Source organism: Paramormyrops kingsleyae, chromosome 8 (assembly GCF_048594095.1).
Source record: "Paramormyrops kingsleyae isolate MSU_618 chromosome 8, PKINGS_0.4, whole genome shotgun sequence".
NCBI classification, from domain to species: domain Eukaryota; kingdom Metazoa; phylum Chordata; class Actinopteri; order Osteoglossiformes; family Mormyridae; genus Paramormyrops; species Paramormyrops kingsleyae.
This window is the reverse complement of record NC_132804.1, coordinates 31689893-31716214: the sequence shown is the minus strand read 5'-3', so window position 1 is coordinate 31716214 and position 26322 is coordinate 31689893. Positions and strand designations below refer to the sequence as shown.

Below are 26322 nucleotides of genomic sequence, written 5' to 3'. Positions count from 1 at the left end.
TCTGGGCTTCTGGAATAACATTTCCAGAACCTCTTGATATGGGAAGTCAGAAACATCTGGCCCATTTATTGAGATCCGCATGCAGGCTGCAAGATGGTCTTGCAGTCTGTTGCGGATGTTTGTCTTGACCTGCAAATACATTAACTGTTAGACTTTAAAAGTGATAGCTGATAGCTTAAAATAGTGGTAGTTTAAAGCAGAAAATCCCAGAAACTCTGGCTGTTACTTGCAGGAGAGTGAGTATTGCCATCATCACCGCCCTGGGAGCATTTAAAAAAGCACAGATATTTTTGTCTGCTTTTCAGGTGGTTGACGCAACATATTTTCCGACGCGCACTCACTTGTGTGTGTGCACACACGTGTCTGTGTGTGCGCATCGGGGCATAACTCCACCATTTGTGATACAGAGAGCAGAGGAGAATTGTAAATCGCGACCGTGTAGAGAGAGACATGACAAGCTGTTGTGTAAATAAGATAAATAACATAAGGTAACATAAATAACATAAAGTTTGTTTAATAAAAGGACAATATATAGACCTGTTCTATAGGAAAGGTAACCTTAAATGAATTCTGTTGTGATCTGGAGCTATATAGAAAATAAAATTAACTTGACCTTCAAGGGGGGGGCGGGAGGTGCTGTTGGGGGGGCGGTGTTGGTAGAATTTGAGTTGACACAAATGTGGAATTAGTTTGCTTTATGCAGTGAGTAAAGGTTATTTTGCGATTGCTGTTTACCTGTGGTTGCTTTGCATATTCTAATTCTATGCCTGTGTATATGTTGCATCTTCCCAAACTGAAAACGTCGCAAAGGCAGAAAGATAACATTGGACTCTGCAGTAAAAATTGCATGCAGCTTTATGGCAGAATTTTCTTTCTGCTATAAATATGATTTGATTATATAGTATGTGGAAATAATTGCAAATAACTTTAAAAACCAATTTCTCCCTTATAAATTAAATGTTTAACATGAGCTTGTTTTTCACTGGCTCGATTTCAACTTGCGCCTTTTTCTTTTGGTCTGACAGGTAAACAGCACAGTGCTGAATTTTCCCGCCTGATTTCCCAGGTTAAAGGTCGCTGGAAATCATCCAAGACAGCAAAGGTAAAAGAGGAGACGCAGGACGGAGAGGAAGCGAGAGGAGAGCATTCCCCAGGTACGGACGCATTCACTTGTAAAGTCATTATTTAACTACTACTAGCATTTATCTCAGGCTCATTGGGTACCTGGTTTAACAGAGTCTTGGTACTCGTGATAATGTCTGTGTGTCATTCAACAGTAGGGTTGCAAAGAGAGAGAAAATTTCCAGCAAATTTCCATGGAAATTTTAACATGGGAATTTTAACATCAGCTGCCTCCTGCATGCAATAAAGAATTGAATCTTGAATTCCACAGACTGAACAGAGTCTGACTTTCATCATCAAACCTCTCGCCATGTGTTTGTGGTCAGTAATGCTAGCAAGGCAATTGTATTCATGGTCAATAAAGTATAGAGTTAAATGTAAATGTCTTGAACATGTTTTTAATTACTCACTTCTTGTGTTTTTATTACTTAGTTCTTGTGTGTTTCACAACTGTAAATGCACTGAAAATTCACGGAATTTGCTTACCAATTCTATAGTTAAATTCTGTGAAAAGTTTGCTAGTGTCAGCATTCTTTTTTCTAATTGAAATGATTGATGATATGTTTTTCTTTTCCACAGCTCTGAATACAGAGTGTCTGAATGACTTAGGGTCGTGCTCATTGGTGACAGCAGAAGCTGCTGTGATGTCAGAGGTCCCTCCCAGGTCCCCCAGTCCTGCCCTCAGCAGCATCTCCATCAGCAGGTAGCATTACTGAGAAAAATGGCTCTTTGTTGTGCCAGCAGCCCAAACCCTTCAAGCTGTGTGGTGAGCAGTGCAGCCATGGAAACGGGAATCTCTACAAGGATTAAAATTGCCTGCAAGGGTCTGAGTAGCTTGTCACGGGGACCTTCTCCCTTACTGGGAACATGTATTGGGCATTGAACCCATCAGTGTTACCTTAGTCTCCACAACAAACAAGGTTTGTTTTATTTCCAGCTCCATTTCAGATGTGTTCAGCCCAGAGCCAAAAAGAAAGCACGAGTAAGTTCTTCGAAGTTCTCCATCTTTCTTAAACATGACAAGTGCTTGGTGCCCTTTTTCAGGGTCTGTTTTTCTGAAGCCTCAAACGTCTTTATAAAGCTCCAGATAGGATTGTTATTGTTTTCAAAATATTTTTTTTCTGTGATAGTTTATTTTAAGATGCACCGATTGCAATTTTCTTGGCCGATCCTGATTACCGATTTTTTTTTTTTTTTTTGGCACGTGCGATCAGTGCAATCAATACCGATTTTTGCTCTGAGAACAGCAAATACAAAAATCACATTTTCTTCACCTCAAAATTTTATTTTCATGACAAACTCTTATTAAACTTTACAAATTCAAATAAATTAAACTAAAACACATAAATAAAACCCCAACTACAACTAAACATTAAGATATTCTTTAAAATAATAATAGGTGCAGCAAGTAAACGTGTGTGACATGACACTAAACAACTCCGGTAGCTTGCCGTCCAAAAAGTAACGCCTACTCGGTATTCTATATTTTGGCCTGAGGTAATTTATCAGATTTCTGAAGCCTCTATCCTCAACTACAGAAAACAGCTGGTCATCCAGTGCCATGAATTCCATAATTTTCCTCCTAATTTCTTTGCTCTTTTCACTGCTTATACCAACGAAAGAGAGCACAGACTGCTGGCTCATAGATGGCTTCGAGCATGCTTTGCTAGCAGCTTTCGCTTTGCTAGCTTGTTCAAACTGAGCGTTTTCACTGGGGTGATATGTCTTTAAGTGTCTAATTAAATTTGTTGTGTTAAATGTCTTTGTATTGGTTCCCCCACGGTGTACCTGGTCCTTACACTTGCTGCAGATAGCGAATTTTGCGTCCGCTTGCCTCACGCAGAAGAATTTCCAATTTATGGACATTGTTGCTTGTCTTAAAGTGCGTGCGACTGCACATATGATTTTTTTTGTGCATGCGCAAGATCGGTTCGTAATCGGAAATATGGCTACGTTCACACTGCCATGCTGAAGTGACTCAAATCGGATTTTTTGCTTTAATGTGACACAGATCTGATCTTTTTAGGGCTGTGTGGACACGCAAATCTGATCTTTTCAAATCAGATTTGTGTCACTTTCGTATATGGTACTAAATCTCATACGTATCCGATTCGCGACCATGTGACCTGAATGTGAATGCTCAGATCGGAATTCATGTGGCTTTTTGCTTGGTGCATGTGTATAGCATCATCAGTCTGCACTGGCAGCGCGGGAAGGTAAAAATGGGGGAGAGCTGCGATAACAGCCAGTGGAAGGATGGAGAAGTTGGGGATTTAATTGATATTTGGGGAAATGAATCTGTTCAAGTTAAATTGAAAGGAACCTATTGTAATAGAATAGTAATTAAAATAATTGCCAAAGAAATGGCACAGCGCAGACACAAACGAATGTGGCTACAGTGCCAAAGAAAAATAAAGAGCCTGAAGTCAAAGTTTAAGAAGGCAAAAGACTCGAATCAGCGCAGCGGTCATGGCTGCACAACGTGCCAATTTTACGACCAGCTTTTCCCCCATGTGAAAACGTATCATTGTGCGCATGCGTGACATTTCGGAGGACCGATGTGTTCACATTACAGTCGGATACAGGTCACTTGTGGTTATGAATGTGAACCGTCAAGATAGGCTACGTTCACACTGATCAGATTTGTCTATGTGACACTGATCGGCCGATCACTGATCAGGCTGAATATCGGCCCATTCTGATCGCTGGCCGATCGATCGGTGCATCCCTAGTTTATTTTAAACTACTACAAGGATTATCACTGTCATACCATCTAATCCAGGGGTGGCCAATCTTATCCGCAAAGGGCCGGTGTGTTTGCGGTTTTCGCTGCAACTCCCTAATTAGATTGGCTGAAGAGTCCTCACACCTGGGTTTGAACAGCTGACCTACAGGTTATCCCAAAAACCTGTATACACACCGGCCCTTTGCGGATAAGATTGGCCACCCCTGATCTAATCACTGGCTGTGGTTCTGCTTTAACTAAATCTGTTATTCAGACACAGAACAGTGTTTGTAATGACCAGTATTAACAAGTCACAGATAATATTAGTTGTGAAATACAGAATACCATGTTACCATGAAACCATGATATTTTCTGAGATGGTTATCATACCATGAAAATCTCATACCTTGGCAACTCTAGTTTCTTCAGGGTCTAGTCCTGTTAACTGAGCAGGCTGAGGTGGATTTTTAACAGGGTTTAAGAAAAAGGTTCACACTTGCTCTTTGCATTTATTTATGCATTAAAAGAAAAACACTCTGTTCCTCTGAATCTGTGGCTCTTCCAGGATGCGGGAGAGTACTCCCAGCAGGAAGCGCACGGCGTCCAGCCCCCAGGATGCAGACCTGGCTCCGCTCTCCACTTCGGATAAACGGGCACGTTGGCACTGAAGGGGCCGCAACAGAAACTCACGTTTTTCAATTAACTTTGGTGGCACAGCTGGCAAAAGGCGACTGAAATCTGTTTCTTAATCTGTACTATCATTAAAGCTTTTTGTTTTATGTATATTTTACACAAGTTTTCATTCTTGTAACTCATTGGCAAAGGTGACAAACCTGTCGGACGCTTTTGAAGTCCTTGCACATTTGTGGAACATTATCAGGCACGAATGGATAGGACAGCTCTCTTCAATACCTGCTAAATCCAGTGTAACACCTGCCTTGCGCTGCCTGCGTCCAAGTGCTTTACTGTATAAAGTTTGAAAGTATTAGTTTGAACAGGCACGGCTGAAATATCTTTGTAACAGTGAAATGAAATGTTTTTCATTTAATTGTCGTAAGGTGTGTTTTGTTTTAGAGAACTGCAGTGCTTTGGCAAATTCTTTTAAAGTTGTGTGTTGAGCGTTGTATTTTGACAGCACTCTCAAAAGCCATATACTGTGGTATAACATGGGGAGTGTGACTAAATGAAAAGGTAAATACAGTGGTACCTCAGTTCTCGAACTCATTATAACTCGAATTTCTTCAGTTGAACCAATCAATTAGAAAAAAAATTACCTAGAACTCGATCTGAATCTCAGAAGTCAAACCATGAACGCCGACCTAAGATAACTTGTACCCACGGGGAAATGAGTCACGCAGCGGAAACAAATGGTAAAGCTTCAGTCTCAGCCTCGCATTCGCTGTGATAGCATCGTGCACATTTACACTAGCTGAATACATATATTTGACAGTAAAAATACATTTAGACAATGATAGACAGTAACAGTAATTATTATATAATAAAATACATTTAAAAATAAAAATTTCTTATTTTAATATTAATAATAAACCATTAATACATTTAATTATAATAATATTGTTGGGCCGAGCGGGGATGGAACGGAGGCGCAGACATCAGGGTATAGGGGAATATGGGGTTTAATTACAGGTAAGGCAGGCACAACGCAGACGGACAATACAATGACCGGACTGGGAAAACAAACTGAAACGCAGACTAAATACAGAGGACTAATGACAACAACCAGAAACAGCTGATCACACGTGGATTCCACACGGGGTTAACGAGGGGGCGTGGCACACGGACGGAGCGGACGTTCGGGGCAGGACACATTGTTTTTTTTAACTTTACACATTGTTTGGATACATTTATTTTCTTGCTTTACAAATTACTGTTTTGATAAATGTGCTTAGATGTGTTTAGTACAGTATATGCTCTTGTTTTATCCGGTTTATTTTGTGTTTAAATGCTTAAAAACAAAAAAAAAAACGTTAGATGTGATTTTTTTGCGGCCGGGAACCAAATAATTGGTTTTCCATTATTTCTTACGGGGAAAATTCAATCACAACTCTAACTTTTTAGGATTCGATTTCGATCTGGAGTTCTGAACGGATTAAATTCGAGTTCTGAGGTACCACTGTACTTTGAGAAATTGGTTGAGGGTTTGCATACCCCACCATGTTCTCCACATACAGGTGAAAGCAAGCTTGAGGTCAAAGCACAGGATCAGCCATCAGCTCTGGTTGGTGCTAGGGGCCTTGGTCAAGGGCCCAATGCTGATATCACTCCAGAAGCCACAGGATTTGAACAAGCAGCCTTCTGATCACGGGCACAGCCCTAAACTACAGAGCCACACTGTTCCTGTTAGCGTTGCTGGTTGAACCCTCTTTGTGATTGTTGTCTTCCTTACCAGGAAAATATCCCTTTGTGGATAAGATTGGCCACCACTGATATAGAGGATCAGTTCAGTTATTGTTTGTTCATTTTCTAGTGCCTGAACCTTGTGGTTATGGGAGTCTGCTTATGTGATTGAAGGTTACTGTAAACGTTAGGAAGACCTGTGATATTTTCTGTTAGACTAGGCACAGTGGTGGGATAACATTTACTTTTAATTGAGAAATGCACCAACGGAGCTCTTGAGTTGCATTATTATTGTGTATATTGGTTACCCAGAAGAGAGAATGTCCTGTGGCACTTTGTTAAATAGTAAAATGGATCAATCATGTACGATGTATGAATCTGTGAAAGCAGTCAGCAGTTGGGGTCCTGGACCTGAGGGTTATTCTTTATATTTACATAGAGGTACTGGGGTGGTGCTCGGTGATCCTGGAAGGCTGCTCCGAGCCCACCGTGCACGCTCTACACCTCCTTGTGCAGAGTCATTTTGATGCTGCTGAAGATCTTTCCCATAGCTTCACAGGGCGGGTCGCAGAAGGTGTGGATGCAGAGTCCATAAACACGGCTGAGGCACTGTGTCTCAATCAAGTAGCTCTTAATACAGGGCACAACGGCCCAGATGTGGCAGAAGGAGATGCAGGCGAACAGGAAGCCCCACAGCAGGGACATGGGGATGCCGAAGACAGCAGAGAGCAGCCGGTAGCACCAGTACTTGGAGACGGTGAAGGTGGTGTAGCTGGCCTTCCACACAGTATCCAGGCTGTGGCTGCCATCTGGCTCAGCAATCACATCCTCAAATTCCACCTGGGCAGCAAAGAGGTGTTTATATCATACAGAAGCACATATCACTACCTTGGGAATGACAGGAGTTTCTGACAATGGCCAGGTTTCCATTTGAATAATTAATATCTGAACACTAGTAAAGACGTATAGTAGTTTAGTATATTCTTGGCAAACCTTCAGTGACCCTCATTTCTCTTAGAAATGACTTAGCTGCTGCTAAGGATGCAATGTTCACATAAAAAATATACTGCTACTTGCTACTCTGACTCAGTAGATGGCAGTATGATGCAGGACATGAACTCTGCCGGCTATGTATGGTGTTACGTTGTACACCCCCTCACCCCCCCAGAGCGATATGTTTGAGCAGGATGGATGCCCTCATTTGGCAAATTGGGAAACGGATAAGGTCCATTACAAATAAATGTGAAAGGCAGTTTTATAAGTAAATACTAATTTTTGAAAAGTATGTGAAAGTATATTCCCATATCAAAAGCTGGTGTGAAATTAGTTCACTGCTGACAGATGAACAATTCAAATCAGCATGAAAGAACAAGAAGGTCTGCTGGGTGACACTGTCACCTTACACCTTTAGGATTACGGGCTTAAATCCCACTTCAGCTGTTTGTGGGCCGATAGGTAACACCGTCACTTTATACCTTTTGGATTATGGGTTTGAATCCCACTTCAGCTCTTTTTGGGCTGATAGGTGACACTCACCTTACACCAGGGGTGGACAGTCTTATCCGCAAAGGGCCGGTGTGTATGCAGGTTTTCACTGCAACTCCCTAATTAGGTCACTAATTAGAGGACTGATCGGCTGAAGAGTCCTCACACCTAAGAACATAAGAAATTTACAAACAAGAGGGGGCCATTCGGCCCATCATGCTCATTTGGGGAGAACTTAACTAATAGCTCAGAGTTGTTAAAATCTCATCTAGCTCTGATTTAAAGGAACCCAGGGTTTTAGCTTCGGCTACACTAGAAGGAAGACTCTTCCATACTCTAACTATACGCTGTGTAAAGAAGTGCTTCCTCAAATTTGTTTTAAAATGTTCTCCCACTAATTTCCACTTATGGCCACGAGTTCTAGTGTTTAAACTAATATTGAAATAGCCATTTGGCTGAACAGCATCCAGATCCATTAGAATCTTATAGACCTGGATCATGTCCCCCCTTAGTCTCCTTTGCTCAAGGCTAAACAGATTCAGCTCAGCTAACCTCTCCTCATAAGACATTCCTCTAAACCAGGAATCATTCTCGTAGCCCTCCGTTGCACCTTTTCTAAGGCAGCAATGTCCTTCTTAAGGTATGGTGACCAAACCTGCACACAATATTCTAGGTGGGGTCTTACCAAGGAATTATATAAATATAACATCACCTCCCTTGACTTAAACTCCACACACCTAGAGATATAACCCAACATTCTATTGGCCTTTTTTATTGCTTCCCAACACTGGCGAGAATGGGACATGGAAGCATCAACATACACACCGAGATCTTTCTCGTAATCAGTTACCTTTATTTCAGTGGAACCCATAAAATATCTGTACTTTATATTTCTGCTCCCTGCATGGATTACCTTACATTTATCTGTGTTAAATTTCATCTGCCAAGTATCAGCCCAGTCGCTAATTAAATCCAGATCCTGTTGTAGCCTCTCTGCTGCTAGATCAGTATCTGCTACACCACCCACCGTGGTGTCGTCTGCAGATTTAACCGGTTTACTGTATGTATTGGTGTCAATATCATTAATGTAAATTAGGAACAATAGTGGTCCTAAAATTGAACCCTGCGGTACCCCACTATGAACGAAGGCCCACTGTGACATTGTGCCTCTAATAACTACTCACTGCTTCCTGTCAGTTAACCAATTTTCTATCCAAGCTGCCACAGTTCCTAAAATCCCTGCAGCTTTGAGCTTTAGCAAGAGCTGTTTGTGGGGGACAACATCAAAGGCCTTCTGGAAATCTAAGTAGATCACATCGTAGGCCTTTTTGTGATAAATTTCACTTGTAGCTTCCTCAAAGAACTCAAGTAGATTCGTTAAACAGGATCTACCTCTCCTAAATTCATGTTGGCTATCCCTCAGAATGTTATTTGCATCCAGGTAATCTACAATTTTCCTGGGTTTGAACAGCTGACCTACAGGTTATCCCAAAAACCTGCATACACACCGGCCCTATGCGGATAAGATTGGCCACCCCTGCCTTACACCTTTAGGATTACGAGCTTGAATCCGGCCTCTGCTCTGAGTGTGGTCTGGGGGATGGCACTCATTTTGCACCTTTAGGATTATGGGTTTGAATCCCACTTCAGCTCTTTGTGGGCTGATAGGTGACACTGTTGCCTTACACCTTTAGGATTATGGGTTTGAATCCAGCCTCTGCTCTGAGTGTGGTCTGGGGGGTGGCATTCATTTTACACCTTTAGGATTATGGGTTTGAATCCAAGTTCCCCACTCTGTGTGATCTGGTGGATGATAATGTTACCTAATGTGTTTAGGATTACGGGTTTGAATTCCACCTCCACTTTGTGTATTGTGCGAGCTTCCTTCCTAAGTCCAATGACATGCATTCATTTTGATTGACATCTATAAGTTGCCCATAGTGTCAGGGTGTATGTGCAAGCCCTGTCAGTCTGTCTATAATAAGCAGCTACAATACCAGTTGCACAAACTTAAATCTCTAGATTCATCTAGTAAATGTTTTTAATAGAAGATTATACCTATTATACTGAATGTACATTTTACAATATCGTTAACATTTGCAGTGCTGTAGTCACTACTGTCACTTGTTCTCTGGTATTCTATAGACATTTTATGATGATAATGGTGCCACAGGTTTTACAGTTAATATGCTGTTTTATCTCAAAACATTTTTTTCTGGCATCACTGTATTCAAAAAGTGTAAGTGCTCCCTAGTAGTTTGTGTTCAAATTAAAAAAAAAAAGTTTTGTAACTACCTCTGAGGATCTGCAAATGCAAGTTCCTGCCAAAATTTCCTGGTTCTGGAAAAACTTTCTGGGTTGGGTTATTGGGTTACCAATTCACCTAACCACTAAATTGCCCATTGTGCATGACAGTGTGTACCCTGTGATGGACTAGTGTCCTGTCCAGGGTGTCCTTTGCTTCCAGAGTCCAGGTTTTCTATGGCTTTTTACCATCGAAATATTTAGGGAAGATGGATAGATAAGTTGCAGTAGGCTAATTGTTGAAATGTTCAGTTTAATTTAACGGGTAAATATTAAAATGATTAATGCTGTGCAGTTAGTGCTAAGAAGTCATTTGTTCTATATGCTTAATACATTGGTTTGTGGAAAAGAGCATTAAAACAGTTTAACAGCTGCTCCCATGATGAAACTTATCAGATCTCTTCCTACGTTTATGTGAAGAATAGTCATTTGCTGTAGTTAGATCAGGCAGGATCATATGGTTAGTTGCGGGTGCTTCAGACGGTGATTTAACGTGATCAACTCGGGTCAGCTGGAGCAGACTTTTTAAATTACACGCTGTGTTCTCCTCCTGTGTCATAATGATACTTAATGAGCATTGCTTTATACATTTACATATAGTAAATGATTATAGTGGAAAAACTTGGGTATAGTTTATGTAATTTTAAGATTTTTATGTTTTAGCGTCTTGGTTTTTGTGGAATTTCCTCTTTTGGAATTTTTTTTCCTTTAGTCCGTCAAGTGTGGTTTAACATAATGAAAGTGATGAATTTCTGATCCTGACACCTGCTCAGACTTGGTTTGTTGAAGATGATATTGCAGTATTCTGAAGTCCTAATGTGCATCAATAGGATTATTTTTGTTTAATTGCTGCTCATAAAATGGTTTTAATACTGCACTTTGGTTGTATTTATTAAATGTGACATTTCTTACTCACCTGTCTGCTTTTCATCTTCTGTTAAACCTAGGCATAAATTGACGCAGACAACTTTTGAATCCCCACCTATTTCCCCGAAGACCCCCGTCTCTTCTGTAAGACGGAATGCCATGAAGCCAGGGCTCTCGAAAGTGGGCGGCACCATTCTGAACCACTTTTTCCAAAAAAGATCTCCCACCGGCTCAGAACAATCAAGAACACCCAAAGTCCAAAAGGACAGCAGGCAGGGTCAGCAGAATAGTGCAGCGTTGGTTATGAGTGTGAAGGAGGAGCAGGTGGAGGTGTCTGCTGGGGGACCCATGTCAAGCTCAGCCTTTCCCTCAAGTTCAGCCTCCCCTAACCAGAAACCTGTGGTCAAAGGTGACATTTACCTCTGGATTTGTACTTGGTAGAAATGTTGTCCTTGGCTAGGAAGTAAATTGTTAAAATTAATTTCCATATTCTTGCCAAAACATTTTCAAGGTTTTTTTTATGGCTGGGTAGGGCTATAATAGTGTGTTTTGCTACATCATTTGAGTTTAAATTGCAAATGCTTTATATTGTGATTTACAAAAGTATTAATCAAACAAGCTGATTTATGTTGCTGTGTCCTCGTATATTTATTGTTGCCAGTTGTAAAACAGGCTGAATAGGACAAAATGGAACCTGACAAGTAAATAAAACAAACTTGTGTGTTCTTTAGTGGAGTGTCCAGTGTGTAACGTGGGCGTTCCAGAACAGTATATTAATAAACACTTGGACAGCTGTCTGACCAGAGATGAGAAGAAGAAGAGCTTGAGAAGGTATGGTTTATTGTATTCCTTGGACTCTGGGAAATATATGGTTTTGGGACTGGTTCACTGCCACGGATGTTTTGCTTAAGACAATTGTTGAAAAATGATCTGAAGGATCTGTTTGTAACTTTGCAGAGGCTTTGTATTGTTGCTGCCTCTGCAACTGATTAAATTGAGAAACAGATCGCCCTTAAAATTTAAGCAACACCACATAGTGGCATCAAAGGGAAGGCTGAAAGCAGACAACATTTGAACTTGTGAATGTGATAAGTCAAAAACTATTTAATGGTTCTTATTACTGCTTCACAGAAATATTATATGGATGTAGATCTATGTCTGGTTTCATTTTCAGACAGAAGGTATAGAAGATACTTGGTCTTATGAACACAGTAACTCTAAAAGTATTGCATGGATTTTTCTTAAACTTTGCAGGCACATTGTAGTGGTGACGTTCTGGAAGAGAAAACTTTGAGACAAATCGCCTCAAACCTGAAGCCACACCATTTAGAACTGGAGCTGTTCAACTTTTGAGAACTGTTCAAATTTTGAAACAATGTCACTTAGTGTCAGCAAAGGGAAGGGTGAACTCAGAAGAAATGTGACACTTGAACTTGATAACTCAATAAGTATGTATTGTATTATATTAGCACTTCACAGAAATATATAAGTTCTTGAATCTGGTTATCAGTGTTCTGATGCTTCTAAACGACCTACTGGACTGCAGGAGGTTTGTGGCTGGGGGAGGTCCTGAATTATAGATTGAATTTTGGTATGGCAACAGCTAAAGTACAGCTGGTCAGTGGGCGATAGTTTAGTACCTGTGGTCATCTACCGATGGCCTGCACTGTGCCTGGTGCCTTACTGTTGTGCTTTCAGGATGGTCTGTGTTCTACATGATTCAAGCATGTTTTCGGTTGACAACATGACGAACACCTGAAACTTCTAGCCAGAAATGATTTTGCGTTAGTCTAGAGCTGTAACCTTATATTTTCACTTGCTTGCTGTTGTTTGGATTTAGTGGTGGTTATATTGGTCTTACAACATTTTAGGTCTTACATTTCTTAAAACCTTTTACTTGTTCACTGTGCAACAAACTTGCAAACCAAAGATTTTAAACAAGCATGTTGCTGTTTTAGTGGCTGGCTAAGGTCACACATGAGAAGTATGTAGACCTCATTGGTTATGGACTCCTTCAGAGCTGCATGTTTGTGATATTGGTTAAAGCAACAACTTTGGACTGCCTTGACCAAGGAGTTAACATTCTGTAATGTTGAAAATCTTGCTTACATGGGCTATGTATTCACTTACCCTAATGCAAAGTGGTGCATGAATTGTTTAAAATGAATATGATGGATAATGCATTTCTTTTGACTGAATAGCAGAAATATTTGGGAACCACGATGATAAAAAGTATATAAATGGGTCAAGTAAGACTGCAAGTAGATGTCCCAGTTAATGATGATGTGGTATATTTTTCAGTTCCATCGTCAAGAGGAAGCCGTTGCCGAAGTTAGTATACCACCTGCTGTCCAGTCAGGAGCTGAAGAAGAGGCTGCGAGAGCTGCACCTCTCTACCCAGGGCCCCCGGGTGCAGCTGGAGCGGAGGCACCAGGAGTTTGTGCACATATACAACTCCCAGTGTGACTCCCTGAGCCCACAGTCAGGTAACAGCCAGTGTCACCATGCTGCAAGCAGACCAGTGTGCCTCATTCATTTTAATAACTTACCATTAAACATTTGCCATTATCATTTCACCAAGTGTTTTTTGTTGGTCAGATCTGCTTTTCCTGCATTTCTAAGCTGTAGAAAAACTGAGACAAATTCCAAAAATCAAGTTTTGGGTTTTTTAATCAGGCATTTTTTGGGGTAGTTTAGTGGAGGCTTGGTGTGTCCCCATGTCTGGAAGGGAAAGCCATGTAGCTGCAATATTACAAATGTTACAGGTCAGATGCAAACACTAATATTTATTTATTTAGCTATCCCTGGTGTAGGAAAGGTACAATATCTCAACAGGAATTAAAAAAAAAAACACTTCTGAGCAGAATGTGTAATTCACACGCCAAATTTCATATTCAAAAATGGTGGTGCCAAAGCCATTTGAGTTAAAATGGAATGACTCAATTTAAAGCTCTGTTAGAACTCAGCAGTCACAGAAATTAAATATGTATTTTGCGTTGTTTGCAAGTGCTATCCTGGGTATATTTATGAAACAAACTTGTATCTGACCCATGTTTCTTCAGTACTGTTCCTGTACCAAACATGCAAGTCTTTCCTAAAATCCAACCGTCATCTTTGACATTACAAACATGCATTTTTAACACTGCAGGCTTCTTAAGATTCTCTCCATGTAAAATGCAGAATCGTATATCGATGTGGCCAGTGACGTCACCGCTAATGCCTTTGATTGGCACGCTTTGTCACTTTGTGGAACGCGGGCATTTTGGGGCTCTGTAATGTGCGTCCTGAGTGGCCAAAGGCAAAAGAGGAAAGACAAATCCCCGCTACAGAAAGGAGGAGGAATTGCTGGGGCTGCCCGTGAAGGACGCCGAGCACTTAGCGTAACACTCTGCTTAACACTGATGGGTGTAGATGCCAAAGACTGCATGCAGTACAAGTATCCGCTGGGTATTGGGGAACTATGATTCTAAGAAGAGATTTTTCTGTACTCTGAGGAGGTACACTGCTGCTTTTACACTAACCTGTTTTGTTATCCATCAACAGTGGAAGACATAGCGAAGGAAGTAGAGAGGGATGAGAAGCTCAGGAATCAACCGGAACTGAAACAGCCGCCTGTACGTTCTTAAATATTACTTACAGACCTGAGTGTCATCTTTTGAATTCTGTATTTTGTTATGAATTTACAATTACTCAATAGGCAAAAGTGATTAAAAAAAACACTTTTTATACCATAACCATTTATTAACTTCCTTTCTAGGCAATGGTTTTTTCAAAAACTCAAACTGAAGAAGAAATAGAAGAAATCCATGCAAATTACCGTAAGTTAAAAGGCCGGAAAATGCAGTGTTGACCTTGAATGTTAAGAGCAGTGAATGTTTGAAATTGATTGTGTTCCGAATTATGATTCTTCAATGTGGCGATTTTAATATCGCTGTGAGAGTTAAATTGATTTCTAAACCTCAGTTTAAGCATGGGTTACTGATTGTTGTTCACATTTGGTACTGCTAATATACAGTACTTGCCCAGTTGCCCACAGCTTGATTTGTTAAGGAACTGACATGCAGAACTTCGGCACAGTGCCATCTCTTTTCCAGCACCATCTTAATTTAAAGCCACGACTAACCGCAAGTGTGTAAAATGTAAAATTCCATTGAATGTACCTCTTCCATGAACACAGTTTCTGAACAATTTGAATTATTTATACCTTTTCTTAAAATTCTTCTTTGGGTTTCACCTCATTCCCAGATTTTGCTTACCAATTCTATAGTTAAATTCTATGAAAAGTTTTATAATATCAACATTCTTTTTTCTAATTGAAATGATTGATGATATGTTTTTCTTTTCCACAGCTCTGAATACAGAGTGTCTGAATGACTTAGGGTCGTGCTTATTGGTGACAGCAGAAGCTGCTGTGATGTCAAAGGTCCCTCCCAGGTCCCCCAGTCCTGCCCTCAGCAGCATCTCCATCAGCAGGTAGCATTACTGAGAAAAATGGCTCTTTGTTGTGCCAGCAGCCCAAACCCTTCAAGCTGTGTGGTGAGCAGTGCAGCCATGGAAACGGGAATCTCTACAAGGATAAAAATTGCCTGCAAGGGTCTGAGTAGCTTGTCACGGGGACACCTGGTGCAGTGTCACAGCAGTGACTGTGTCCTGTATGCTCTAACCTGTGAACATCTGAGACCTTCTCCCTTACTGGGAATATGTATTGGGATTTGAACCCATTAGTGTTACCTTTGTCTCCATGACTTACAAGGTTTGTTTGATTTCCAGCTCAATTTCAGATGTGTTCAGCCCAGAGCCAAAAAGAAAGCATGAGTAAGTTCTTCGAAGTTCTCCATCTTTCTTATTCATGAGCAGTGCTTGGTGCCCCTTTTTGGGGGCTGTTTTTCTGAAGCCTTAGACATCTTAATAAAGCTTCAGAGAGGATTGTTATTGTTCTCAAAATGTTTTTTTCTGTGACTGTTTATTTTAAACTACTATAAGATCTGTTATTCAGTCCCAGAACAGTGTTTGTAATGACCAATATTAACAAGTGAAACGCAGACACAGATCATATTCCCAGTGGTAACATTTTTGTGTTTCTGTCACCCTGCACCTGAAAAGCTGTGTGAAGTTCTTTGAAAGTGAACAAGCACACAAGTGAACATATACTGTGTAATATCACGGCATTCAGAATACAAGGCACTCCTAAGACTTCATTTTTTCTTCATTACATGAGAAAGCAGAATGTCTAATGCATGATTTTCTCAGGGTCTGTTGGAAGAGATGGTAACAATGTAGTTAATTTTTTACATGTTTATTAGACTGCTGCTGAACTAAATATAAATTAGTAATGTTTTATGGATTATATCCATATATTTAGCTTGATAAGAATTGTTTCATTGGCATGTTTTATTAGACTAATAATGTATATTTAGCTTGATAGTGTAATTTTTATTAAAGATCCTGATCCTTTTTTCCTCCTAATTTCTTTTGTTCAAATTTGAGGTTTACAGCTTTCCAATTTATTTGCTTTTGTTTGTTTGGTTTGTTTGTTTAGTTATTTTCAAAAGGGACACTTTTTACATATACTTCCATTAAAAAATGTTTTAAGTTTCAGCTATAATGAAGCATTTGTTCAGCCAAAATAACCCTTGTGTTAATTCCTGTCATGGTCACTGTCACTGATATTAGTTTACCATATTACCATGAAACCATGATATTTTCTCAGATGGTTATACAGTACCATGAAAATCTCATACCTTGGCAACCCTAGTTTATTCACGGTCTAGTTCTGTTAACTGAACAGGCTGAGGTGGATTTTTAACCGGATCTAAGAAAAAGGTTCTCACTTGCTCTTTGCATTTATTTATGCATTAAAAGAAAAACACTCTGTTCCTCTGAACCAGTGGCTCTTCCAGGATGCGGGAGAGTACTCCCAGCAGGAAGCACATGGCGTCCAGCCCCCAGGATGCAGACCTGGCTCCGCTCTCCACTTCGGATAAACGGGCACGTTGGCACTGAAGGGGCCGCAACAGAAACTCACGTTTTTCATTTAACTTTGGTGGCACAGCTGGCAAAAGGCGACTGAAATCTGTTATTCCAGCTGTTTCTTAATCTAAGCTTTTTGTTTTACGTATATTTTACACAAGTTTTCATTCTTGTAACTCATCGGCAAAGGTGACAAACCTGTCGGATGCTTTTGAAGTCCTTGCACATTTGTGGAACATTATCAGGCACGAATGGATAGGACAGCTCTCTTCAATACCTGCTAAATCCAGTGTAACACCTGCCTTGCACTGCCTGCATCCAAGTGCTTTTCTGTATAAAGTTTGTAAGTATAAGTTTGAACAGGCAAGGCTGAAATATATCTTTGTAACAGTGAAATGAAATGTTTTTCATTTAATTGTCGTAAGGTGTGTTTTGTTTTAGAGAACTGCAATGCTTTGGCAAATTCTTTTAAAATTGTGTGTTGAGCGTTGTATTTTGACAGCACTATCAAAAGCCGTATACTGTGGTATAACATGGGGAGTGTGACTGAATAAAAAGGTAAATACTTTGAGAAATTGGTTTAGGGTTTGCATACCCCACCGTGTTCTCCACATACAGGTGAAAGCAAGCTTGAGGTCAAAGCACAGGGTCAGCCGGCTCTGGTTGGTGCTAGGGGCCTGGGTCAAGGGCCCAATGCTGATATCACTCCAGAGGCCACAGGATTTGAACCAGCAGCCTTCTGATCACGGGCACAGCCCTAAACTACAGAGCCACACTGTTCCTGTAAGCGTTGCTGATTGAACCCTCTTTGTGATTGTTGTCTTCCTTACCAGGAAAATATAGTATCCCATCTAATGAAGCCTTCTCTGAATACGGATTCCGTTTTGTGTTTTGTATGTAGTGGATAAGCTATAGTTCTCATTTGCTGGTAGAGATGAAGGTATATCAACATATAGAGGATCAGTTCAGTTATTGTTTGTTCATTTTCTAGTGCCTGAACCTTGTGGTTATGGGAGTCTGCTTATGTGATTGAAGGTTACTGTAAATGTTAGGAAGACTTGTGATATTTTCTGTTAGACTAGGCACAGTGGTGGGATAACATTTACTTTTAATTGAGAAATGCACCAACGGAGCTCTTGAGTTGCATTATTATTGTGTACAGTATATTGGTTACCCAGAAAAGAGAATGTCCTGTGGCACTTTGTTAAATAGTAAAATGGATCAATCATGTAGGATGTATGAATCTGTGAAAGCAGTCAGCAGTTGGGGTCCTGGACCTGAGGGTTATTCTTTATATTTACATAGAGGTACTGGGGTGGTGCTCGGTGATCCTGGAAGGCTGCTCCGAGCCCACCGTGCACGCTCTACACCTCCTTGCGCAGAGTCATTTTGATGCTGCTGAAGATCTTTCCCATAGCTTCACAGAGCGGGTCGCAGAAGGTGTGGATGCAGAGTCCATAAACACGGCTGAGGCACTGTGTCTCAATCAAGTAGCTCTTAATACAGGGCACAACGGCCCAGATGTGGCAGAAGGAGATGCAGGCGAACAGGAAGCCCCACAGCAGGGACATGGGGATGCCGAAGACAGCAGAGAGCAGCCGGTAGCACCAGTACTTGGAGACGGTGAAGGTGGTGTAGCTGGCCTTCCACACAGTATCCAGGCTGTGGCTGCCATCTGGCTCAGCAATCACATCCTCAAATTCCACCTGGGCAGCAAAGAGGTGCTTATATCATACAGAAGCACATATCACTACCTTGGGAATGACAGGAGTTTCTGAAAATGGCCAGGTTTCCATTTGAATAATTAATATCTGAACACTAGTAAAGACGTGTAGTAGTTTAGTATATTCTTGGCAAACCTTCAGTGACCCTCATTTCTCTTAGAAATGACTTAGCTGCTGCTAAGGATGCAATGTTCACATAAAAAATATACTGCTACTTGCTACTCTGACTCAGTAGATGGCAGTATGATGCAGGACATGAACTCTGCCGGCTATGTATGGTGTTACGTTGTACACCCCCTCACCCCCCCAGAGCGATATGTTTGAGCAGGATGGATGCCCTCATTTGGCAAATTGGGAAACGGGTAAGGTCCATTACAAATAAATGTCTGAGAATAGAGAAAGACAATCTGAGTATTATAAGTCAATACTCATTCTTTAATAGTATGTGAAAGTATATTCACATATCAAAAGCTGGTGTGAAATTAGTTCCCCGCTGACAGATGAAGCCAAATCAGCATAAAAGAGCAAGAAGGAAGAAAAAAATGTGGTGTGGTGGTCTGCTGGGTGACACTGTGACCTTGCGCCTTTAGGATTACCGGTTTGGATCTCACTTCAGGTCTTTGTCGGCAGATAGGTGACACTTTTAGGATTATGGGCTTGAATCCCACTTCAGTTGTTTGTGGGCCGATAGGTAACACTGTCATTTTACACCTTAAGGATTATGGGTTTGAATCCAAGTTCCTCACTCTGTGTGATCTGGTGGATGATAATGTTACCTAATGTCTTTAGGATTACGGGTTTGAATTCCACCTCCACTTTGTGTATGGGGTGTTTGCATGTTCTCTCTGTCTTGTGCGAGCTTCCTTCCTAAGTCCAATGACATGCATTCATTTTGATTGGCATCTATAAGTTGCCCATAGTGTCAGGGTGTATGTACAAGCCACCCTGTCACTCTGTCTGTAATAAGCAGCCACAATAGCAGTTGCACAACTAATGTGGAATTTTCTCCAATAGTCATATTAGTAAATCAGTCATGTTCCATTTCATTGTTATTTTGGCACATTAGTAAAACTTTTAATCATTATAATGATAAATGAATAATGTTCTCTTTAATGGTTAGACTGGTAACTCAGTAACGTGTGATGATACCACATAAAAGCTGAGTATACATTCACTGACCACGTAATTAGGTACACCTACAGTATGTAACTGCTCATTGACGCAAATATCAGCCAATCATATGTCAGCAGCACTATGTATAAAATCATGCCAATACAGGTCAGGAACTTCAGTTAATGTTCACATCAAACACCAGGATGGGGAAGAAAGAAGATTTTAGTGACTTTGAACCTGGCATGGTTGTTGGTGCCAGACAGGCTGGTATGAGTATTTCAGATACTGCTGATGTACTAGGATTTTCACACACTTTCCGGTTAACCAATAATGGGCTGAAAAAGAAATAACATCCAGTGAGCCTTGGTTCTTTGGGTGAAAATGCCGTGTTGATGGTAGAGGTCAGAAGAATGGCCAGACTGGTTCAAGCTGATAGAAAGATGACAACAACTGAAATAAGCACTCGTGGAGGATATTTTGCTGCCACACTTTAAGCCCCTTACTTTCAGCTGAACATTGTTAAAATGCCACAGCCTACCTGAGCATTGCTGCTGTCCATGTCCACTTTGTGCAGGATAACCTGCCGTGTCTCTAAGCTCATAACATGTCACACTGCTTTCTTCAACATGACAATAAGTTTACAGTCCCTTTAGGATGTGGTGGGGTGGGAGATTCGCATCGTGAAGATGCAGCTGACAAATCGGCAGCAGCTGTGTGACACCATCATGTCGACATGAACCAAAGTCTCTGACGAATGTTTCAACTGTCTTGTTGAATCTATACCATGAGGAATTAAAGCAATTCTGAAGGCAAGAGGGGGTCCAGCCCGGAACTAGCATGGTATACTTCATAAAGTGGCCTGTGAGGGTATGATGCTGTTAATGGCTTATACAACACAGATAAAACATGCCAATTTGACAGAATGAAAAAAGCTCAAATGATTTCCTATTCAGTTATTCACTCTTTCAGTGTTTCCCTCATTATAAACTGTATAGACTGCTCAGCCATTGAAAATGGGAAAGTCCTTCAATAACATTAGCCATACAGAATTACAGTAAAACCGGTCTAAGTCGACACTCGCGGGACCAGCTTAAAAGTGACAACTTAGAGAATTGACGAGATATACCTAAGTCGACACTTTGGGATGTCTATCTCGCCGTTTTGTCGACTAGTAAATATAACTCGCCGTTTTGCCGACTTATAAAGTCGACACTTCGACGACTTATGTCTATCTCGCCGTTTTGCCGACTAGTAAATATAACACCATACCTCTACTACACCGCACTATACACGCGAGACTTAAGACCAGGGAGCGACTAGTGCGATAGGTGGGGATTCCCCGTTTCTACATTGCCGTGGTGACAAGCAGGCGGTGTGAAACAGGCGGCGGGAATGCAGCGATTGGGGTGTCGACTTACAGGTAGGAAAATCCATTCATTTGTGTTCTTCGGGACCGGTGTTCCGGGCAATTCGGTTTCTATGGCGTTAAATTAGTGCCAAAACTCGCGCGCATAAAAACCAAGCGCGCGTATGCGCTCGCGAGCAGAAAACTACGCTGGCCCCTAGAGACAAAACACATACAAAAGAAAAAGCAGAAACAAAATGAAAATGCGCAGCAAATTAAAAAAACACACAAAAGAAAAAGCAGAAACAAAATGAAAATGCGCAGCAAATTAAAAAAACACACGCAAAAGAAAAAGCAGAAACAAAATGAAAATGCGCAGCAAATTAAAAAAACACACACAAAAGAAAAAGCAGAAACAAAATGAAAATGCGCAGCAAATTAAAAAAACACACGCAAAAGAAAAAGCAGAAACAAAATGAAAATGCGCAGCAAATTAAAAAAACACACAAAAGAAAAAGCAGAAACAAAATGAAAATGCGCAGCAAGTAGACAATCCCAAACCGGAAGTGCTCCACCACGCTAGGGGGCGCGGTGAGCTCATGTGGCACAGTCGCTACACAGTAGTGATGGGAAGTTCGACTGAATTAACTGATTTGATTCTTTCGAGCTGTCCGTTGTAATGAATCGATTCTAAAATCGATTCTGTGATTCACTTTTTTTCCGTCTTTTTTGCGCCTGACCGTATGAGTCAACGAATCATGGGATCGGATAATAAATCAAACGGTGTCTCAAGGTTACGTTATTTGACTGAAAGATGGGGCTGGTGTTAAACAAAAATGTTCGGCTTGACTATTCACAATAAAAAAAACAATATATAAAAAGCAGAAAGGGTGTCGATGCTGAATAAACACGCGTGTATATATAGTTCTTATTTTCTTGACTTTAGCCAAATTCATGTGCATGAGTATCAAGGACTACATCACAGTTAACAACTGCAATATTACCAATACAATCACACACACATACAATGAGCATGAGTAAACTTGCATACGTTGTTGTGTAAACGTCAAAGTTAATAAATATCTTTGGTTTTTGATGAAAGACATATGGTTTTATTATGCAGAAATGCAATAATTTACTGTTGTGAACGCCGCAATGGCTCTTGGGATCGGTTAGCAAACCATCCGTTTGAGTCGCCGACGGAGTGTCCGAGAGTCCGTTCGATGAACAAATCGAACTTACGGTTTTCGGACACTCGGTCGGTGACTAAAACGAATGGTTTGCGAACCGATCCCAAGAGCCCTCGCCGCCTCGCGGCATTTGCTGCGGAAATGCAGTTACGCTGTTGAAAGGAATAAAATTAACGCAGCTGTTCACAGGGCTGTCAACTTTGGTCAGCCGGTTGGCCAGAGATTTTCCATTTCAGACAAGTCCGCACACGCATTTACACCTTTGTGACAGTTTTATTCCCTTGTAAATGGTCTGTAGGGTTTGCAAACTACCCCAACGCTTTTGCTGCAGCTAATTTTAGGTTTATAATGTAATAATATAAATTTGCAGTAAGATTTCTTGCACGAGCGTGAGAATCCGAAAGCGTGAGTGTCACGCCAGATGCGTGAGAGTTGGCAGCCCTGTGTTCATTTATCACAACAGTAAATTATTGCATTTCTGCATAATAAAACCATATGTCTTTCATCAAAAACCAAAGATATTTATTAACTTTGACGTTTACACAACAACGTATGCAAGTTTACTCATGCTCATTGTATGTGTGTGTGATTGTATTGGTAATATTGCAGTTGTTAACTGTGATGTAGTCCTTGATACTCATGCACATGAATTTGGCTAAAGTCAAGAAAATAAGAACTATATATACACGCGTGTTTATTCAGCATCGACACCCTTTCTGCTTTTTATATATTGTTTTTTTTATTGTGAATAGTCAAGCTGAACATTTTTGTTTAACACCAGCCCCATCTTTCAGTCAAATAACGTAACCTTGAGACACCGTTTGATTTATTATCCGATCCCATGATTCGTTGACTCATACGGTCAGGCGCAAAAAAGACGGAAAAAAAGTGAATCACAGAATCGATTTTAGAATCGATTCATTACAACGGACAGCTCGAAAGAATCAAATCAGTTAATTCAGTCGAACTTCCCATCACTACTGTGTAGCGACTGTGCCACATGAGCTCACCGCGCCCCCTAGCGTGGTGGAGCACTTCCGGTTTGGGATTGTCTACTTGCTGCGCATTTTCATTTTGTTTCTGCTTTTTCTTTTGCGTGTGTTTTTTTAACTTGCTGCGCATTTTCATTTTGTTTCTGCTTTTTCTTTTGTGTGTTTTTTTAATTTGCTGCGCATTTTCATTTTGTTTCTGCTTTTTCTTTTGCGTGTGTTTTTTTAATTTGCTGCGCATTTTCATTTTGTTTCTGCTTTTTCTTTTGTGTGTGTTTTTTTAATTTGCTGCGCATTTTCATTTTGTTTCTGCTTTTTCTTTTGTGTGTGTTTTTTTAATTTGCTGCGCATTTTCATTTTGTTTCTGCTTTTTCTTTTGCGTGTGTTTTTTTAATTTGCTGCGCATTTTCATTTTGTTTCTGCTTTTTCTTTTGTATGTGTTTTGTCTCTAGGGGCCACCGTAGAAAACCCATGCTCTCTACGCGCTCGCGTTTGCACAGCACTCGCTCGCTCGCTCGGCGTTGCCAAAAGTCGAACCACGCGCGCGTGTGCGCTCGCGAGCTGAAAACCTATCCGCTCTACGCGCTCGCGTTCGCTGGACCCTATCTACGCGCTCGCGTCTGCACAGCACTCGCTCGCTTGACAGGATGAATTTTGACACTTTGGAGGCGGGAACAGTGGCTAATATCTCCGCTCATTTGATTGGTTTTTTAAAATTTTGACTAAGATTGGCCATTTGCTTTGGTAGAAGATGAAGATAACTTGTCACTGACCGCGGTTAAGTTAGCCTCATATTCGATATTCAGTTTTATGGCTTTAATAACTTTTAACGGAAGGTTGGGCGTTTTTAATGACAGAATCGTGATGTCCAGTACATAGGCAACGATGCACACCGATTATTTTTGCACTTCAAACCATTTCGTGATTTGTGCAAAATCGTGTTAATAGCTAATATTATATGTTCTTTCAGCTGTAATTACATGGTGGTTAGCATTTTGGGCTCATATGGCGACTGTTGCACACCCCTTTGTTTCCCATATTGCTTTACGTACGAATTTTAATTAATTTCTTAATGTTCGAATGTATCCGTATAATGTGCAATGGGACAATAGATGAATGGGTTAGTAACTTTAAAACTAGACAAGACAGGCACATCTAGTGGAGTGTGCTTTGATCAGTGGACTACAGGGAACAATGCACACCCCTTGGATTTTCAGAATACCTTTCTCTCTAACAGTTATTAACACACTGTATGCATATTACATGCCATTGCTCAATTTCATCCATATTAACAGTTAATTGATAACACAAATTAATCCATAAATAAGTTGTAAAGTGTGATTTAGGCAGTGCACCGTGGGACAAAGCAAATGTACCGCAGTTGAATTGTTTGATTACGTGTTTCGTCACATTTAAAGTGATCTTGAAAATCCAAGGGGTCACTCAGAGTCCACTGATGAAAGCATACTCCATATGACATGGCTGTCCCATTTTGTTTTAGAACTATTAACCCCTTAGTTGTTGTTCCATTGCACTTTAAGTGGATGCAATATAATAATTAGTAACTATTACAGACAAAAATAATCGGTCAGTGACAAGTTATCTTCATCTTCTACCAAAGCAAATTGCCAATCGTAGTCAACATTTTAAAAAACCAATCAAAGGTCAAAATTCATCCTGTCGAGCGAGCGAGTGCTGTGCAGACGCCAGCGCGTACATAGGGTCCAGCGAACGCGAGCGCATAGAGAGGATGGGTTTTCAGCTCGCGAGCGCACGCGCGCGCCTGGTTTGACTTTTGGCATTAATTTAACGCCGAGCGAGCGAGCGAGCGAGTGCTGTGCAAACGCGAGCGCGTAGAGAGCATGGGTTTTCTGCTCGCGAGCGCATACGCGCGTGAGTTTTGGCACTAATTTAACGCCATAGGTTTCCATTTGTTTCTCCTGTCGCGCGCTGATTTGTACACGGTTTCACTGTTGTTTTCATGTCTTTCTACGAAGCTTTTGAGGTAAACAAGCCATATATTTTAAAACATCACATGTTTTTTGTTTTTACAGATAATAAATGAAAGTATTTTATTCGCTGGATAGAGATATTTCTTGATGGAAACGGTATAGTATTGCTTATAAGACTATATTATGCGTGACGATCTACTGTATTCACACATGTATGTAATAATGTACCTGAGTGATTTTCAGACATCTCACATACATATTTGCCTAAATATTAGGAGAAACATTATTTCCTGACACCCAGGACATTTGGTTCCCCCCTGTTAAAACAGGTATACAGTAACTCTGGGCCTCGGTACTAATAACAATACAGTATTCACATGTAATAATGTACTTGAGTGATTTTCAGACATTTCACATACCTCTTTGCTTTAATATTAGGGGAAACATTATTTCCTGATAGACAGGGGAAACATAGGGAAACCGAATTGCCCGGAACACCGGGATTTAGGTGACGACTAAGGGAATTTGACGACTTAAAAGCGGCGATTTACACAAGGAATTTTAAAGGAAACATCATTAGGAAAAATCGGAACTTTTGCTTGAGCGTCGACTTGTGCAAGCCGGCGATTTAGACCAGTTTTACTGTATGTTATAAAAAGAAACATGTACATGTATATACTGTGCAAACTGCATTTTAGGACCAATAACACCACCTAAACCCACTGTTTGTTACACCCATTTCCCTCCTAGAATTAGGCTCAGAAAGTCTTGCTGTTGTAGGAGGGGAGGCTGCTGGCTATTTTGAGAAACTGCTACTGCAGAACTATATTGGATGCAGGTCTGAAGTTTCCAAAATGCCACTCTTACAGTCCTACAGCATGCATGCTCTTAAAGCACACAGCCCCCTCACTAGCATTCAGAGGTACCACCTACCCTGACAACATCTTCATTTATCTGTTTGGGGTCCCGGTTGATTAGGTCGATCTCCTTGGTGTTGCTGTCCTCCACCAGCTTCTCCTCCATGGCATTGTACTTCTCAACCATGGTATCACCAGAGACCTACTTCAGCTTGAGGAACAGAAGGAGCGGAGCACTACAGTGCAACACTAGGAGACTGGAGTCTGGACTTTCTTAATTGTCTGTTCCTAGACTGACGCCAGGATTAAAATACTATCCGA

At 40.8% G+C, this 26322-nt stretch overlaps 2 protein-coding genes across 6 annotated transcripts in view; one reads left to right on the top strand and one right to left on the bottom strand.

Moving 5' to 3' along the window:
* The window catches only part of rad18 (RAD18 E3 ubiquitin protein ligase), a 26538-nt gene extending 9643 nt beyond the window's left edge, over positions 1-16895 (top strand). Inside the window, exons 10-20 of one of the 5 annotated variants that reach the window (XM_072715677.1) lie at positions 1026-1154; positions 1702-1825; positions 2060-2104; positions 10942-11270; positions 11593-11692; positions 13163-13347; positions 14405-14475; positions 14619-14679; positions 15211-15334; positions 15632-15676; positions 16762-16895. In XM_072715677.1, the coding sequence (XP_072571778.1) occupies positions 1026-1154; positions 1702-1825; positions 2060-2104; positions 10942-11270; positions 11593-11692; positions 13163-13347; positions 14405-14475; positions 14619-14679; positions 15211-15334; positions 15632-15676; positions 16762-16864 (1316 nt within the window). In that variant the 3' untranslated portion in view covers positions 16865-16895. Of the gene's footprint in view, positions 1-1025; positions 1155-1701; positions 1826-2059; positions 2105-10941; positions 11271-11592; positions 11693-13162; positions 13348-14404; positions 14476-14618; positions 14680-15210; positions 15335-15631; positions 15677-16749 lie in introns of all 5 variants that reach the window. The other 4 variants (XM_072715676.1, XM_072715678.1, XM_072715679.1 and 1 more) reach the window with 4 other exon arrangements.
* On the bottom strand, positions 16002-26322 carry LOC111835920 (caveolin-3-like). Its single transcript, XM_023796711.2, has 2 exons — positions 26078-26322; positions 16002-18537 (listed from the first exon to the last, which is right to left on the bottom strand). The coding sequence occupies exons 1-2, from the start codon at positions 26186-26188 to the stop codon at positions 18196-18198; spliced, it is 453 nt and encodes a 150-aa protein (XP_023652479.1). The 5' UTR covers positions 26189-26322; the 3' UTR covers positions 16002-18195.